General features: G+C 36.4%; 1 protein-coding gene across 8 annotated transcripts in view; it reads left to right on the plus strand.

The window, feature by feature from the left end:
• The window catches only part of PHKB (phosphorylase kinase regulatory subunit beta), a 276,065-nt gene that overhangs the window by 244,934 nt on the left and 11,547 nt on the right, over nucleotides 1-19,584 (plus strand). For 7 of the 8 annotated variants that reach the window (XM_043600810.1, XM_043600812.1, XM_043600813.1 and 4 more), the window contains 3 exons: nucleotides 1,698-1,788; nucleotides 4,613-4,815; nucleotides 17,181-17,315. In XM_043600810.1, the coding sequence (XP_043456745.1) occupies nucleotides 1,698-1,788; nucleotides 4,613-4,815; nucleotides 17,181-17,315 (429 nt within the window). Of the gene's footprint in view, nucleotides 1-672; nucleotides 764-1,697; nucleotides 1,789-4,612; nucleotides 4,816-17,180; nucleotides 17,316-19,584 lie in introns of all 8 variants that reach the window. The other variant, XM_043600811.1, reaches the window with a different exon arrangement.

The raw sequence follows: 19,584 nt of genomic DNA on the forward strand, positions 1-19,584 counted from the left end.
GATTACAGTTGCTTCATGTAAAATAACTAATATGTTCTGCAAAAGTAGTCTCCCAGGGACTGAAAAAAAAATTAGGTAAGTTGAGATAAAATTGTTTCAATTCACAGTGGGGGTAGGTATGCCTAAATGCATAGCCCTCTGTATTTGGAAGCAATTGTAGCCATTTTACTAGAAGAATCTAACATTTTGAAAGTAAGAGTACATGTATTTTTTAAACAACCCATTATTATCTCATTTTGAAAAAAAAAAAAAGATCTCAAGCAATGTGATAAGAAACTCTCATAACCTCAATAAGCCTCAGATTTCTAATCACTAAGGGGATTTGACGAAACAATTTCTTAGCAGTATTTCAACTCTATGATTTATAGTAAATATATTATTCCAACCCAGAAGAAATAAGATAATAATCCTCTCACTAAATCTCAAATTTTCACTGTAAATTCTCAGTCATATAAGCCAATAGATGTTTCTTTAAGCCAGTAAGTTTCAAATGTGGTCTATAGTCTTATTTTTTGCTAAGCAGACTTGTTTTTGCTTTATGTTATTATACTTGGATTGTAGATAAAGCATTAACTAGCACATATTTAGAGTGCTGTTATGTTTAAAAGAACAAATGCCTGTAAGTTTATTTACTGTATTTTCCCTTTTGTGGCTTTCCACTGACACATCCAGGTTGGCGGTACGCTATGGGGCTGCCTTTACCCAGAAATTTTCTTCCTCTATAGCCCCACACATTACTACTTTTCTGGTACATGGGAAACAGGTAACACACACAGAATGTGGAAAAACTCAAGCTGCTTGAAACGTGTGGGCTTATTTGCATTCTGAGGGTTAAGTATGTCTTTTGGTCTTCAAGTGTGTGGGCGAAAGCTTCTCTAAAAGTAGGAAGTGTTTGTTTCACTAACTTTATCAGTTATTGACTTAATTTTCTACTCATCCATCTATGTTGAGATTAAAGAATATAAATGCTTTTTATAGGACGGCATCCATGGATATCCTGAAATACAGGAAAACAGTTTTAAACCTATATTTTCATTTTATTTTTTTCATCTAGAAGTTCCACATGAATTTTACTTTTGAGGGAAAAAATGTCTTATATATTGCATGTGCCATGCATTAAAAAAATCTGTTCTCTCTACAGTCTGAGACTTTTCCAGAAATGTAAAAATAGCAGTGTGAATTCCGTCCTCCAACATTCTGGCTTTATCAGGAAAAAAATGCTGGTATTTCATTGTGTCACTTCCTAAAATTGAGTACTAAGAGAGTCCCCAATCCAGGGGGTTGGTTATCTAGGCACCAAAAGAAACATGATTTAAAGTGGTTATAGGAATAGATGACATTTACCAGTGACATACTTAATAATGAATTTTTTAATGCAAAGTCAGAATACTCACTTAATTCCTCCTCCTACTCCTCATCAAAGGCATGGTTAGGCCCCCTTTTTCTTTTTTTTTAAATTGATAATGGCATGAACAGTGCTGGTAACAGAGGTGAGGATGAGGAATCCCTCCCTAATTCTGGATGGTCTGCAGTCTGGGAGACTTCAGCTGTTAGGTCCAGGGTTGGCTAAGTATTTCCTCCAAATTATTATGTGAGGACCTAACTGCACATTTTTCAGTCTCTTCCATCAGGGACCCCATTCATTCATCATCTTTTAGATTTGTCAACCTCTGGCGTGCTCTCTTCTTTGCCCCCAGGTCGGTTGTGCGCTGTGCAGCAAGTCTTTTAAGTAAAGTAGTGGACAGCCTGGCCCCATCCATTACTAATGTTTTAGTGCAGGGAAAACAGGTAAGTATCTGATTTTCAGACTGTCACTTGGTCACAATCACAAGTTTCTGGATAGGACTCTTGCTTTTAAATCTAGCAAGCCTCAGTGTCCTAGGCCTCTCAACCATATTAACAATGGCTCGGGCATTTCTACAGAAGGCTCCTTCCCCCAAGCAAAACCTGGTCTTAAAAATGCACAGTTACTAAGTAGACCGTTCCTTTTTCCTGCTGTACCTTAGAGCTGTGATTTTCAGTTCCTGTGTTTAGATCAGTGAAGATGCTGACCCAGAAAATGGATTAATCCCTACTGAGGTACTCCAGACAGGTTTAGGATAGGCAGGGCAAAGACAGGTGAATAGTGAAGGGCACATTTTTCCTTCTACTCCACATGAGAGTCTTCTCACCCTTAGAAATGCACTGACTCCCCAGATCCTTAACCTTTTGAGCCACGTCTCCCTGTAGCTCCTCCACTCCCACAAGGGACAGCTCTCAGCAGCTCCTTCTCCCAGAACCATCGCAGAACCAGCAGCCCTTCTCTCCACTGGGTTCTCAAAACAGGCCTATGACACTTCTCACAATCTGCCCTGGATTCCAGTTCATTTCAATGTGTGTCTCTCTACCCCAGGGTAGGCTGTGAACCCCTGGAAGTCAGGGCCCAGGTCTGGTCCTGTCCCAGCATGGGGTCTGGCTTGGAGTAGGCACTTGATGAATGTGGCTTGAATTGAGCCTGTGCATGTGGGTATGCAGTGTGGAGTGTGGCTGCTCATTTCTTGTTTTGTTTTCTATAAGCTCTAATTACCTGGCTGAACCACCATTTGGTTGGAATGAAAACCTGTTTGCTTTTTTTCTCTTCTTTGGGAATGTGTGTGCTTTATTGTGTTTTCCTGACAGTTAACCTAGGGGTATAATAAGCTTTAATAATATGAAATACTTGTAACCTTCTTTAATAGAATCAGCCCATTGCTTACATTTCAGGGCTCTTAATTCATTGAAATTATATCATCTTGACATCCAGCTTGAAATGTTAGAATAGTAAGTTATTTTATCCTGTAGCATTTAATAACAATGACAAAGCAATAATACTAATTAAAACCCTTAAGAAAAAGTTAAATCACTTTCATGTATATTATTATCTCTATTTTCTCCAAATTATTAAGAGGTAGAATTTTCATCCTCATTTGTCAGCTACATAGACCAAGGTACAGGAAGTACCTTATCCAGTGCCCTTCCTCACCACGGTCCTCACCTCCAGCCATAGTCTCATACTGTTGCCCTGGACTGAACCACCTCTGAAAGAAAGTAAATGGGCTTTAGGAAGCTACTTTTCCTTGGATTTTAGGTCCCTGTAGTATATTTGAAAATACAGTTAATTCTACTGTCTATGAATAGATGAGAGGGTTTTGGAGGTCTTTGTCATCTCCAAATGGCACCTGACACTTGGAGAAGGGTAGGTTAGTCATGTCCATTCTTTGCATTATATAGAGGGGCTTGCAGCTTGTGATCCTGAGACTCTGCTCCCCATATCCCGGAAGCCTTGGAACCTGTCCTGAGGCTGTGGCTGGACCATTGCCCATCAGACCATGACATGTCCCAGGGAAATAGTCACTTAAGAGCTGAGTAAGCCTGGGAGGCTGATAGTTCAGGTGCATGAAGTCCATTCACTGACTGCATCTTACCCCTTTACAAAAAAGAAATGAGAATGGAGCATTCAAAGTTTGCATTCGCTGATTCATGAAATGCTAAAAGTTAATACTGTTTAAACAAAGCACTTTCAGATCACCTCAAGCTCTCCAGAATGAAATAGTGGTTTAGTCATCAATGCTTCCAGAGGCAGTAATGTGCCTTCTATTTGTTTTCTTCTTTACACACTGACATTTTAATAAAAGTAATCGCACTTGGACTAACTGGTTGGTACCACTTGTGATATAATAAACCAGCAGTTCTCAGTTTTCACTCCATCACAGAGTTGGGGCAAAAGATCCCATGTTCTGCTCTCTCCCCTCATCTCTGAAAATACAAGGGCCCTTTGATAAGCTCTTCATTTTCCTGCCTCTTATAATCGTGCACTGTCCATGGAAGAGAGAAGGAGAAGGGTAATGAGGGGGAAGGCAGACTCTTCTGGGAGACAATATGCCAAGGAGAAAGGAGAGACAGAAACCCAGTATTCCTCTTGCCAGCTTCAGCAGCACTCTCTGCTTTGAGTATTTGTTGTCATTTCCCTCTGTGCTTTCTCATTTCCTAGGCCTGTGGGCAGCCTCATTTATCCCTCTCCACAGGTGAGAGATACATCAACAAGTATTTTAATACTCACTAGGTGCCTAACACTATGCCAAGAAAAGTGGGGGCTACACTAGAACCATATGACCTTGCATCTGCCTTTGAAAAGGTTATAGTAGCATTAAAGAGCAAAAGTTCCACATGAGAAACTATAAAAGAAGTGAAAAATATACTCTCAAGTACTAAACTGTATGGACTGTGCAGTAAAGTAAAACTATCCAATGTATTTTGGTTTCTCTGGGGAGTTTCTAGTACTAAAGTCATTCAGAATAATTTTCTCTTAATAGTTATTTATATTCCTTCCCTGCTTTTATCCACTCACCTTCACTCCCCTAACTGGGACCCTTACCTGCCCTCATATTTTAGACCAGACTGTGAACCATCATGAACTCCAGTGGGAGTCACGCTTTGAAAGCCATTTTAATAAATAGCAGGAACAGTTATTCTACCTAATTCCCTAGCTCGCATAGAGTAATTTCAGCCTGCCAGTCATCCTGAGCCTTGATTTTTTTTTCTTTTATCTTTTAGTAGCTAGGAAGTTTTTGCAATAAAATTCTGCCACTTATAGGTAACTCTGGGTGCCTTTGGGCATGAAGAAGAGGTTATCTCTAATCCTTTGTCTCCAAGAGTGATTAAGAACATCATCTATTACAAGTGTAATACCCATGATGAGAGGGAGGCGGTCATTCAGCAAGAACTGGTCATCCATATTGGCTGGATCATCTCCAATAACCCTGAGTTATTCAGTGGCATGCTGAAAATACGAATTGGGTGAGTAAAGTGCTTTGTGTTTGCGTAAACAGAATTGTTCAAGGTGTCCTCCAACAGACTTGGCCTACCCCAGGCCTGGTGCGTATCTAGGAAAGCACATCTTTCTCTGAAGTAATAGAGGCAACATCTGGTGGTTTGAAGAAATAAATACATATGAACTGAAAGAATCTTCCTGTTTTTTTAACTCCCATGTTAGACATAATGACGTAACTGTTCTCTGGAAAATCAAGCTCCAGGGATTTAAACAGCTACATCATGTTTTAAAAAGAAAACAACAACAAAACATAAGCATAATACGTGTAAAACTGTCTATAAATAAAATGGATAAGGCTTAAGAGAAGAATGATTTTCAGTAAAATTGGGTGTGAGGAAGATATACACTCAGGTAAAATTTTTGTTCTTTTAACAATATTCTGCTGCATCCATTTTCTACCAGAATCTAATTTTTAATTATTAAAATCATAAATGTTCTGTTTGGAGGAGAAATTAAAAGTAAGGATCTGACAACCTTGAATCCTCTTAATCAAGAATTTTATGAGGCAGTGTGGTAGGGCCACTTGACGAGGCTTCAGCATTCAGAATTGAGTGTGGGTCCTGGCCACCACTTACCACTTTAGTGACCTGAGATAAATGATGCTGAGCCTCTCTAGCCTCACTTTCATACCAGGCTCATTGTTTTATGTGAGATGAAATGAGAGAATATGTTTTAAAACACTACCACAACCAAATAAAGTATAAATGCTTTTATTTAACATATTTTTATTGTAACATACATGAATATATTGTAATTGTAAGAATCAAACAATACTGCACATATAGAGTAATCTAATATATGGCCAATTGAGGGATGTTCTTTAAGTGTTTAAAAAGAATATATAGTCTGTCAGACACAAATATATGTGAGTGTGTGTGAGTATGAATAAGTGTATAACTTCCTAATTATATAAATGTATCGTTAGTATCTTTACTATTTCTATCCTACTTGATTTTTGGTGAAACATATTAATTTCTCATTTTAGTTATGGATTTATCTCCTCCTTGCATTTTTATCAGTTTTGTTTTGTATATTTTAAAGGGTTTTTTTGTGGGACTTTATAATTTTAAAAATATATCTTCCCTTGTGCCATTTATTTTCTACTTGAATTCTTTTAAAAATATTTTAATTTCAAACATCTACAAAAGTATAGAGACTAGTAATAAAATCTTATGTGCCCATACTTTCACTCAGTTTCAACAATATCATCCTATGCCCTACCTATGACCCACCCTACCAACACCCCCTCTAGGTTAAAACAAATCCATCATATCATTCAATCTGTAAATACTTGAGTGTGCATAACAAATTATTTTTTGACTGATATTACTGCCACACCTGCTTTCTTTTTCTGTCATTATTAGCTTAGTATACTGTCTTCTATCTTTTTACCTTTAATGTTCTTTTTTCATTTAGTATAGATATATCTTTTCTATTCAGGATTTATGCTGTATTTATTTCTAATTCAATCTTAGATTATCTTTTCATTTGTGCCTTTCATTTCATTTCATTTGTGCCATTTCTTCTCTATTTTGACTTACTCATTCCTACCTTTTTTTTTCTGTTTACCATTACAACTAAGGTTTTAGTTTTGCACTTGAGTATGAAGCACTTTATGAGAAACGATTACCTAGTTTTTCCTTCAAAAAATTACATATAAAAAAACTAGTTGCTTATTTGGCAGGATCTGCCTACCTCTTGTTTCAACAATTCTAATTCTAGGAATTTAGACCTGTTTTACAGGACTCTTCATTCCAACAGTGTTTGAAAGAGTGAAACATTGGGAACAAGCTGCATATCCATCACTAGCAAATTGTTTAAATAAATTGTGATAGCCATGTAGTAAAATGCCGTGCAGCCATTACAAGTAACAAGAGAAAGCCTATACTGACATTTATAAATGTCCAAGATAAATTAAGTGAAACAGTAAGTAAGTTGCAAATGTATTGTTCCATTTTTTAATAAAAGAGAAATAATAATACTGCACATATATGTATATATGGGGAAATATCTGAAAAATGGAAATAAAATTAGTGTCTGTTATATTCTCTAGATTTCTACTTTTAAGTTATATTTTTCAGTTTTATTTCAAGTTTTTTATTTGAGATTATTATTTTTAAACTTTTTGCCTGATTTCAGTTATAACATATTTCAGGTGAATTTCCCAATCTTTGGTCCCCTTTCTTTTGATATCAAGAAGTGAGTTTACTCAGCATAGAACTTGACCTTAATTTTTATCTCTTAAAATTGTTCTTTTCAAAGATTTAGAGGTATTACAAATAAATTATAAAGACTTTGATTCATACCCTGATTTGTTCGGTGTGTTTGCTCTAGTATTTTTAACTCCAACCTCTTGACTACATATAAGGATACAAAAATGAGTCTTTCATGTATATTGTCTGTGTGTTGTCGGTAAATGAAAGGAAATGTGATTCTCTGTATCCATACAAGGTATTAAAAGTACTCTATTGTCCCAGACTCAGGCATTGCTCTGAAGCTGAGAAGCAAAGGTAATAACTCTTCCAAAGCACATTCTTTGTAATAAATGTTCTATTCAGGAAAGCCTCTTTAAGTGATAGTCATCCTGGCAGAGGTCTAAACAAAGCCTTGGAGTAAAAGTTAATGGTTTCCCAAGATTTTACTTCCAGTGCTGTGTTTTTCAGCCTTTAGTGCTTTTCCTTTACTGCTTATTCAGCATTTTAGGCTAATTTATTTTCTTCCAAAAACCCATTGGAATTTCCTTTCCTGAATTCAAATCTGACTTGAAGCTTCTTTCTCTTCATGGAAATGAAATATGTTTAATTTATTCTAAAAATAGTTTTCTTCCTGGTTTTGTTTTTGTTTTTGTTTGTTTTTGGGTTTTTTTGGTATCTGCTACTCTATATGTTTAGTGCCTTCCATGAGAAATAACATACTCTTTTTTCCTTAAACTGTGTCACCCAAAATAAAAATGTCAGGACAGCAGCATGTGACTTAGTATTTAATGATAGCAGAAAACCTCCTAATGAAGATTTGCCATGAAACTTTAATTATTCATTGTCCTGAAACTCATCCTGGAATTAATTATGGCATTACATTTCCATTTTGAGTATTAATAGTGTCCCTGCCTAACTCATTAATGTGTATTTCCCTCTCACGTGGGACTCACAGGGTCAGCCCTAAATACTGGTACATTTTCAGTTGGAGAGAAGTCTGTTTTTTCAAAAACGTGTAATTTATTTGAGAAATTTACTTCTGCTGAGGATTTGGACCACATCTTATCTTCCTGTATGTATCAGGTCTAGCTCAGAGGTCTAGCTCAATAAAATTTGAACATTGTTTAATATATAGGTTATAAGCAGATTCAGATAGCAGATTCAGATAGACAGTGATGGGGATTTCAGGAAAAATAAAAGATAGCGTATCTCTGTGCTTATTAGATAAAGAAATAAAGGACTCTTTTACTTTTGATAAATACCCTTGATTTGTACAAGTTGTGTCCTTCAGGATATTACCAAGTTAAATAGGGCTTTGTTAAATGAAAATGCAGTCATACATGTAGAAGGTAGAAGGATATAGCACTTTTCACCATCATTTATTAGTTGAATGGTACAGTTAATCACATCAGAATATGGTATGAGTTGCCTTATAATGGTACCTCTCTAAACAGCATTCCCAATAAGGATCTAAGGGGATACCCATATAAATAACAAACATGTGATTAGTGCACTCAGAAGTTCACTGTGATAAACTATTTCCTCCTCTTCTTCCAACATAACCACAGAAATTATTTATTGAATGCCTATTATATACTACACAATATGCTAAAATACTCACATATATTATCTGATTAATCCGTTCAACAAGTTTGAGGCAGGCACTAGTACCATTTTAAAATCAACAAACCGGGATTCAGAGCTAAGATACCCTGTCTTAGTCAAACCAGTATGTCAAAGTGAGATTTATACCCAGATCTGCCTGACTCCAAAGTTCTTGTTCTTTGATCTTAAGTACTTCGTGTGTGCTTTCACTTATGTATACTGTTGCTGTTTTCTCAGGAAACAGGCGTTGATGTTTTTCTAAAACCTTATGGCCTTTATGGTGTCTTCCACATGATTTCCACTTATGACCCATTTTGTGTTCAAGTATTCATGTAGCAATTATGATGTACTTTGGCTCTGGATGGTATTTGTCTTTTGTTTATCACTCCTCTAATTTGGCATCAGTACAGTTTAGCATTGTACAATGCGAGGCACACCAAAAAGCCTGAACAGTTAGAAGTTAATATGAGAAATGAGATTTTGCCCCTTTATTCATCATGAGACCAAACAAATGGGGATGATTTGGAATTGATTCTAAATTAGCCCTTTGTACACTGTAAGAAATGCATTAAGATGCAATGAAAATTTAGCAAAGTAACTTGCCCAAGGTCACAAGACCATGAACCAGGAATTGAACCTAGAGTGAATGTCTCCAGTGTTCATGTTTCCCCATCCCCTATTCCAGCTTTCTTGTCTATAAAATAAGGAAGCTATCCCTGCTTTGGCTTCCCCAGTGGATTGTGGGGATTTTGGGTAAACAATGTGAAAATGTTTTGCAAAGCTTCAACATTATTTCTGTGACATTGAGTAATTTGAGGTCCTCTATCATGTGGCTTTTGGAGAACAGGTGACTCTAGGGATATCTTTATACATGCCATAAATCCCAAGAAGAAGGAACCTCTCACATCCAACACATATTCATATTCTCTCTCTCTCTCTCTCTCTCTCTCTCTCTCTCTCTCTCTCTCTCATATCTTCCAGTCCTAGGCTTGCAAAGACCCTCTGATCCCACAAGATACATTCACCCTCAAGGTATCTCTTTCTGCCATGGTTGTTTCTCCTTGAGAACCCAGTGCAAATGATCCCCAAGCATTTCACACAGAAACCTTAAGTCAAAATCCCTTTTGGATTCTCTGCTGCCATCTGACATGGTCTCACCCCTCCATCACTTGATCTTCCCTCATGAAATACTTGGCAAACACCTGTGCCCATAGTGCTCTTCTACCACATTGACAGAAAGGTCTTGGAACCTTGTTTGTATTCTAGGGATGTAGACAACATTAGAGCAGCACAGTTATCCTGTCTGTGGAGCTTTTGATAGTGTCCCTCTGAAAGATCTTTTTGTATCTTTTTAATATCTTTTTATTGCATTTTATCCTAATCAGTTTTACTCAGACTTCAGCTCCCTTAAGTGAATGGCTTCCTTGCGTGTTAATTTACTACCAGCAGCAAACACATGTTTCTTTACAAGAATTTACCTTGAATTAGTTCCTGGAAGGTTTTAGTTTGCTTAATGATGAGCAAATTATTTATTTTTAGGGTCCTTGAATGTCAAGTTTCTTATAAATTGTTGAACTTGTTGCTCTCCTAAGTCACCCGTTTGTGTATTATCGTGATTGCAGCATGATTTTTAAAAAAAGGGGGTAGTGTTATAGAAAACATTCTTTGTTTTACTTCCTTAGTTAATTAAAGTGTTTCAGACTCATTCATATAAAAATTTTTACTATTGTTTCTCTTATTGATTATGAATAAAGAGATTGATAGTTCAGTTAGCTTTTAACACCATATTCTTCCCAAGATGCCAACACTCACTAGGCTGAATGGACATAAGATATAAGGACATTTGTCTTAGTCACAGCACACATACCTGGAACTCCTCAGCCCTATGTATACTTTTATCTCTCTGTTTTAACCTTTCTCTCTGAGGTTTTGGGTTTTTTTTTTTTTAATTTATTTATTTACATCACCCACTGCCTCAGTTGCTTTAAACCAGTATTTCTTTTCTCTTTTTTCCAAGGTTAATCCTGCCAGTGCGATTTCTCAACATTACTGCTATAGGCACTCCTGTGAACAAAATTAACCTGCTCACAGAAATGGTATTCTAGTCTGATAATGATTTGATTTGCTGTCTCATTATTGATTTGTGCTCCAGCTTTCATGTTGAAATAGATCAAGTTCCTGACAGGCCCATTAATGTAAAGACCTCCAATCAACTGCTTTCTGCTCTAGGTCTGTCAGTCAGGCTTTAGTGGGAGATAACCCCTGAGGATATATGTTATCAAGCCTTTTTCATCTCTGCTTTTCATACTGCCAGGACAGCCTCTGTAAGTAATTATGATTTAGGCATGTCTTGTCTTCTGATGCCCACAACTGAGTTTGTAGATCATACATGTGGTGCTTAGAGAAGGCCGTTGATGTCATAGGTACTAGACTGTAACATTGCTTGTGCAGTAAAGGAAAGAGGAGGTAATTAGAGCTCTGAGTTCATTAGCATGGCTTGATACTCATTCAATGGTCTTTGTTTTTGACATGTGATATGAGGTGAGGAAGTGAGATGATGGAGCTCCCCTACCTCTATTCTGATTATTTCAGGGGTAGAGTGAGTGAGTCATTGTTCTCCAGCTTCTATATAGGAAGCTCAGTTTGCCTTATGAAATCATCACTCTCTCTGTATTAATATGAATCAAGCAGAAAAGTCCCTTCCTGCAATTTTCCCATCTCCTCTTATATGGCTTAGTAAATGCTTGCAGAGAGTTATTCATTCACTTGTTTAACAGCAAACTTGGCAAACACTGAGTATCTTCAAATAGGCTTAAAATGATTATTTTTAAAATTGTTTCTGGCTATGAATTAGTTATATTCTTTATGGCATGTTTTCAAAAAATGTCAGCTGTCCTGGTTTACCAATGATGTCAGATTTCCATATACTTCATTGTATATTTCACTCCTTGATTGGGGCATGTTGGAAAGAAAAATACAAACACATACACAATATGCTTACTAATCTCACAACAAGAGAGTTTTTAGAAGGATAAGGTTATCCCTAGGACTATATAGGAATACTATTCCACCTTTTCATAGTTTTCCTGCAGCGCTGAAGAATTCATTATTCTCAAATCAAACCTTGATACATATGAAGGTTGATCTGGTCAGTCGTGTGTATCTCCCACTTTCTCATTTGCTTATTGGCAAGTAAAGCATGTCCCTTGTTCTTTAGACAGACTGAATTTATACGGATGTGGTCCAAGGACAACCTTCATTTTTTTGAACTTCCACATTTGCTTGCTTGCTTGCTTGCTTGCTTTCTCCATCTTGCGTAAGTGATTTTACATTGGAATTGTCACATCAGATTTGATGACTTTGTTAGTGGGAATGAGGGTAAGAAATGAGACATTCTCATGCAAAGAAATTGATGCCCTTTTGTATTAGTAGTTCTAAAAATGGATTAAATGTCTTTGAATTTTTGCACTGTGTTACTCACTTGGTAATTTACTTTCTCTGTCTCTGACTGCTGTATAGTAGTTTATGTCTAAGACTTTTGCTATGTTTTGGTCCTTTGAATAATTCCAAGCTAAAAAGATTAGTTTGGACAATATTTTTGAATGAATAAATGTATTTTAATAATCTGACAGATAAATTATATTCATTTGTGCTGGAATGAATGAAAGACAGTCACTTTGTTTCTTTGGTGACTGTTGAGTGCAATGTTTTCTATAATTTGGCTCACAGAACTGCTGAGATTTTGTAAACAGAAGGAAGAAGCCTGAGGGAAATTTTTATATCTCCAACTATCTTTGTTTCTGGTACTAAATATTTTAAAAGGTAAATGTGATAAGTAATGTTCAGTTTTAATAACTCAAGTTTTGGAGGACTTTAGAATGGTAGCATTTAAAAATTAAGTTACTTATTTTAGAAGAGGACACCTCCTTTTTTTGGTTTCATTTTTTTTTAACAATTGTATTTATTTTTTATTTTTTTATTTTTTTAATATGAAATTTATTGTCAGATTGGTTTCCATACAACACCCAGTGCTCATCCCAAAAGGTGCCCTCCTCAATACGCATCACCTATCCCCCCCTCCCTTCCACCCCCCATCAACCCTCAGTTTGTTCTCAGTTTGTAAGAGTCTCTTATGTTTTGGCTCCCTCCCTCTCTCAACTTTTTCTTTTTCCTTTCCCTCCCCATAGTCTTCTGTTAAGTTTCTCAGGATCCACATAAGAGTGAAAACATATGGTATCTATGTTTCTCTGTATGACTTATTTCACTTAGCATCACACTCTCCAGTTCCATCCATGTTGCTACAAAAGGCCATATTTCGTTCTTTCTCATTGCCATGTAGTACTCCATTGTGTATATAAACCATAATTTCTTTATCCTTTCATCAGTTGATGGACATTTAGGCTCTTTCCAGAATTTGGCAATTGTTGAAAATGCTGCTATAAACACTGGGGTACAAGTGCCCCTATGCTTCAGCACTCCTGTATCCCTTGGGTAAATTCCTAGCAGTGCTATTGCTGGGTCATAGGGTAGATCTAGTTTTAATGTTTTGAGGAACCACCACACTGTTTTCCAGAGCAGCTGCACCAGTTTGCATTCCCACCAACAGTGCAAGAGGGTTCCCGTTTCTCCACATCCTCGCCAGCACCTATAGTCTCCTGATTTGTTCATTTTAGCAACTCTGACTGGTGTGAGGTGGTATCTGAGTGTGATTTTGATTTGTATTTCCCTGATGAGGAACGACGTTGAGGGTCTTTTCACGTGCCTGTTGGCCACTTCTTTAGAGAAGTGTCTGTTCATGTCTTCTGCCCATTTCTTCACTGGGTTATTTGTTTTTCGGGTGTGGAGTTTGGTGAGCTCTTTATAGATTTTGGATACTAGCCCTTTGTCCGATATGTCATTTGCAAATATCTTTTCCCATTCCGTTGGTTGGTTTTAGTTTTGTTGATTGTTTCCTTTGGAGTGCAGAAGCTTTTTATCTTCATGAGGTCCCAGTAGTTCATTTTTGCTTTTAATTCCCTTGCCTTTGGGGATGTGTCAAGTAAGAAATTGCTGCGGCTGAGGTCAGAGAGGTTTTTTCCTGCTTTCTCCTCTAGGGTTTTGATGGTTTCCTGTCTCACATTCAGGAGAAGAGGACACCTCCTGAAGTTAAGTGGATATGGCTCTTGCTTAAGTAATTCTAAGACTTATATTTAAAAGTTTTATTACCTTTCTCCAACCTTAGCCTCTCAGGAGTCAGATAAAAGGAGTTTGCTAACATTTTTTATGACTCTAATTTCAAAAGGTTTTTAACATACATTATCTCATTTTTTTCTCAAAATAATTCCATAAAATTAGCTGAACAAGTAATAATAATGGTCCCATTTGAAAAATAATTTGTTAGTGGGGCACAGTTGGTAAGTGACAGAACTGGTATTTAATCCTGTCTTTATTGTTTTTGCTTTTCATTATAAAAATTTTTAAATGTTTAATAATAGAATAATTTGGTATAGTCCCATATGCCCTTTATTTAAAATGGATATAGGCAGTTGTTAGCAATTTACATTTGCTGTATTTGCTTCATCTTTTTTGGGGGAGGTGGGGGCTGTAGTTTATAAAGCAAATCCCAGACATTTTTGTTTTTACTCCTTAATATTTTAATAAGTATATGTCTCTTAAAAAGAACATTTTCGGGGCGCCTGGGTGGCGCAGTCGGTTAAGCGTCCGACTTCAGCCAGGTCACGATCTCGCGGTCCGTGAGTTCGAGCCCCGCGTCAGGCTGTGGGCTGAGGGCTCCGAGCCTGGAGCCTGTTTCCGATTCTGTGTCTCCCTCTCTCTCTGCCCCTCCCCCGTTCATGCTCTGTCTCTCTCTGTCCCAAAAATAAATGAAAACGTTGAAAAAAAATTTAGAAAAAAAAAAGAACATTTTCTCAGTAATCACAATACCATTATCACACCTAACAAAATTAGCAGTAATTCCTTAATATCACCTAATATCCAGTTCTTATTCAGATTTCTCTAGTTGTCCCCATAATAACTTCAAAAAAAATAACTTCAAAAAAAAAAATCAGGATCCCAAACAAGGCACACACATGGCATTAGTTGTCTCTTAAATCACTTTTAATCTAGAACAAGATGTCCAAACCCCACTTTCTTTTCATGCCATTGACTAAAAGTCAGGTCTTTAGATTTTTAATTTGATTTTCTTTCTTTTATACTAAGTTGCCTCAAATGTAAATGTTAAATAAACAAAATGATAGAGGATAATTATAACCTATAAAATTAAAAACAGGGGTGCCTGGGTGGCGCAGTCGGTTAAGCGTCCGACTTCAGCCAGGTCACGATCTCGCGGTCCGCGAGTTCAAGCCCCGCGTCGGGCTCTGGGCTGATGGCTCGGAGCCTGGAGGCTGCTTCAGATTCTGTGTCTCCCTCTCTCTCTGCCCCTCCCCCGTTCATGCTCTGTCTCTCTCTGTCCCAAAAATAAATAAAATAAATAAATAAATAAAATAAAATTAAAAACATAATTTTTATTTAAAGAGAGGTCCATGGAGCAGTTATTATCACTGAAATGTTGCTTTAATGGGTAATTTCATAAACAACTTTAACATCAAAGCATCCAAAGTAACTATATCCTTGTGGCTTTTATCCTGATATAACATTTTTACTAATACAGTTCATAATAATGAACAATCGAAGACATTCTAGTCTTTCGCAATAACATAGCTTTAGTCCAGCTTTTCTTTTCAACTGATTAGAGAAATATAAATCATACATCTTAATTCTGTCACACATTCTGTTGTTTTGTTTATTGTTTGCAAATGCTTTGTCATCTTTATTGTTCTTACCAATGAGCAACTACTAAATATTTATTATGTACTATCAATAGTAATAGTAATAATAATATATATTTTAAATTATTATGTTCCATCCTTGTGTATCTCTTATGCATCTCAGTGGTCTTCAACACATACTATGCAATTAACTGGTAGTCTAGTTAAATTCCTAACTTCCAAAAATGGCACCAACAAAGAATATGGGAGAGGGTAGAGAAAAGAGCTGAGAGTTGCTTCAGCAGAAGGCAGTGAGATTGGAGCAGTCACAGAGCAGGGATCCTTGTGGCCTGGCCCAGCAGGCAGGGATATATGCCTGGCTGATATCACCTGGACTCAACTGGGAGGGCTTCACGTTTTTCCTGTTTTTTCCTTCTGAGAGACATTAAAGGTATCCCATGAGGATGCATCACTGTTGTTTTGCAAAGCAGCCTTGGCAGAAAGAAGGACTTTTATCTTTTGATTATTTCCACCCAACTTTTTCATCTCTGTATCTGCAATAGCCTTGTGGGTTGTCTTTCAGAGAAGTGTATCAGGGGAAAGATAATGACATATTTGAGTGCAATAAGTTAGCCACTTTAAATCTTTACTGCTGTAACTAGACGTTTCTCCCAGTGGGTTGGCTACACAGTCCCCCTTTGGGAGACAAAGTAGCATGGGCGAATGAAGGCACATTCTTTCTAGCTGCTGAGTTGCACTGTCTCTGTTTGTTATTAAGTGTTCGCCGAAGGATTTAAGGGTAAAGCATAGGAATGTGCTGTGTAAAACTAATTCCCTAGCTCTTCCTAATGGTGTGTAGAGTTCTGGTTCCCTAAGGCACAGTATTATTCCATGATTTTCTTTGGTTTGCATAACTAGTTTATCTGAGTTCTTTTCTCACAATACAGTAAATGAAAGAAATGAGATGAAACTGTATAAGTACTTATTAAAAGCTTCTGGAATTAAAAAGTAAAATAACTTACATATAAAATAATTAAATATTAGACCTTGGAAAATACAAGGCACACAAATAGTACTCCATAAATGCTTGTCTAAGTAATTACATTAAAGCTTCTGCAATAAAAAATATATATATATATTTTATGAACAACATTTAAATATCTATTAAAGGATACATTCTTTAAGAATAGGTACATGAACAGCATTTAAATATCTATATTTAAATATCTATAAAGAAGACTTTCTGAAATGTATTTGTTAAATAAAGTGTGTTCTCTAATATATTAGTATGATTGAGTTATAACTAACTGCGTCCATGTATTTCAAAGTCAGGTTCTTCTCTGTGCCCTCCAATCACAAGGGATTGACTGCAAAATAAAGGAAATAGGTGAAAGTGTCCTTCCTGGGAAAGAAACATTTCTATAATAGCATATCTCAGCCCATTTCTTAAAATGAATTGTTTTTATCCTATTTGTTTTTTGCACAGATCTAGTATAATGAAAATAATAGTGTAGCAGCTGTTGTATACAGTATGCTTTAAGTACTTACCTATTTTCATGTTTACTACCTAACCACATATGCAAGAGCAGGCCTCTTTTTTAGGAATCTGATCATGTCACATAATCTTGATGGAAGTAATTATATCAGCAGTTTAGAAAATTCAGATGGCCTTTTCTTCATTCCCCTTTGAATGGGTCAGTGCTGTTAACAGGAGCATTGCCATGAGAAGCATGAGATGATTTTATTTCAAGAGTTATTGATTCATGCTTCTCCTCTTTTGTTCAGGTGGATCATCCATGCTATGGAGTATGAACTACAGATCCGTGGTGGAGACAAGCCAGCCAGAGACTTGTATCAGCTGTCACCTAGTGAAGTTAAACAGCTTCTGTTGGATATTCTTCAGCCTCAACAGAATGGAGGGTAATGAGAACCTTTTATTACCCATAGAACATTCTGGATTTACAGTAACATCATACTTGGATATATACACAAAATTAATAAGATAGTAATAAGAAATAAAATGCAACAGAGTATCAGAGGTCACCTTACTAGGTAGACAGCGTACATAGAGATGCTAATTAAAATGTCTATCTTCAGTTGTGATTTTCTGTTGATTTTAATTTTGTATTTTTTTCAGGTATAGTTTATCAGTGTTTCTTAATTATTATTATTTTGTGCAAACTGTAATGCTCCATACCACTTTGCTCAGTTCCCTTTCTGAACCTTTGTAGCACTCACTATCTCCTCCCAAGATTTTGGCATGAAGATTTGCGTTTGGTAACATTATTTAAATAAGTTGCCTGGGACTCTGTCTCTCTAAATAGACTATAAACTTCTTCAAATGGGCTAAACCATTTGATAGACTTAACTTGTACTAAGCTTAGAATAAGAGCAAAACAAGTACTTATGCAATGTATTGAATTGAAGAACATTTTATTACAGAAAGAAGTTTAATATAATTATTTAGGCAAGCATTTATTAGCACTATTTGTGTGCCTGATATTTTCTAAGGTGGTATAGTTATATGCCTAGAAAACAAGTCTTCCATAAAAGTAGATTTGAGCAAATGGGAGAGACATCTTTGTTCTTAGAGAGGCACACTCAACATTAAAAAGATACCAGTTATAAATGTAATGCAATTCCAAAAAAAATTCCAACAAACTGTTTATGGAGTTAGACTAGTTAACACTAAACTTCATGTGGAGAAACAAACATGCAAGAATAACCAGAGGACTTGCCCTAACAGGGAAACATACCATAGAGCCTCTGTGATAAAAACAGTGTGAAGCTGGCACATGAACGCATAAAGAGGCCAGCTGAACAGAATGGAAAGTCCAGAAATAGACCTAAACACATATGGAAATTTAACAGGTGATAAAGGTGATGTCTCATATTACTGGGTCAAGGATGGAATTTTTAAATAAATAGTGATGGGAAAACTGGAAAGCCATTTAGGAAAAGATAAAATCAAATCCATACTTTATACTATACACAAGAATAAACTCTAAATAGATCTGATATCTGAATGTAAAAAATGAAACCATACCAGTTCTAAAAGAAGACATGGGTAAATTCTGCTTTAACCTCAATATGGGAAAGGCTTTCTAGCTCTGGCTCAAATCTAGGGGCATTAAAAGATTAATAAGACTATATAAAAATTTAAAACATCATTTTGCATGGTAGAAAATAGTTTCAGAAGACAGCTGAGAAACTGGAACAAAACATAGACTATAAAGAGCTAATGTCCAAGAATTCTTAAAAACTGTGGGACAGGGGCGCCTGGGTGGCGCAGTCGGTTAAGCGTCCGACTTCAGCCAGGTCACGATCTCGCGGTCTGGGAGTTCGAGCCCCGCGTCAGGCTCTGGGCTGATGGCTCAGAGCCTGGAGCCTGTTTCCGATTCTGTGTCTCCCTCTCTCTCTGCCCCTCCCCCATTCATACTCTGTCTCTCTCTGTCCCAAAAGTAAATAAACGTTGAAAAAAAATTAAAAAAAAAAAACAAAAAAAACAAAAAAAACTGTGGGACAAAGAACCAATAACCCAAGAGATAAACAGGAAAAAAATACAATTAATCAATTCCTTTAAAACATAAAAAAAAATGGACCTTAGATATTTGAAAAGATGTTTGAACTAAGTCATAATTGGAGAAATGTAAATTAAAACATCTATTGGATAGCATTTCTCATCTATCAGACTGGCAAAAGTTAAACAGCATGACAGACATTTGCTGAGGCTGTAGGAAAAGAGACACTCTCATACATAGCTGGTGGGTACAGCCCTTCTGTATGGGAATTTGGCAACATCTAAAACAAGTCTACATGTATATTTACCCTTTGACTTTCAGGAACCTATTCGGAAAATGTGCTTCCAACCATATGAAAATACATATGTATGCAATATTATTCATTGCATCATTGTTTATAATTATAAATTTTGGAACACCCATTACCCAAATGCCCATACATGGGAGATTATTTGAATAAGCTGTGGCACATGCACACAGTAGGGTATGAGGCAGCTGTGAAAACAAGGAGAGTTGTCTCTGAACTGATACGGAATCATTTCTAGGCTATATTGTTACATGAAAACAACAAAATGCAAAGATCATCTGTAGTATGCTACTCTTCATGTAAGAAAGAAGGAGATTATCTCCTCATTTGTACGGAAGAAATACAGAAAGGTTAAATCAGA

Source organism: Prionailurus bengalensis, chromosome E2 (genome assembly GCF_016509475.1).
Source record: "Prionailurus bengalensis isolate Pbe53 chromosome E2, Fcat_Pben_1.1_paternal_pri, whole genome shotgun sequence".
NCBI lineage: Eukaryota > Metazoa > Chordata > Mammalia > Carnivora > Felidae > Prionailurus > Prionailurus bengalensis.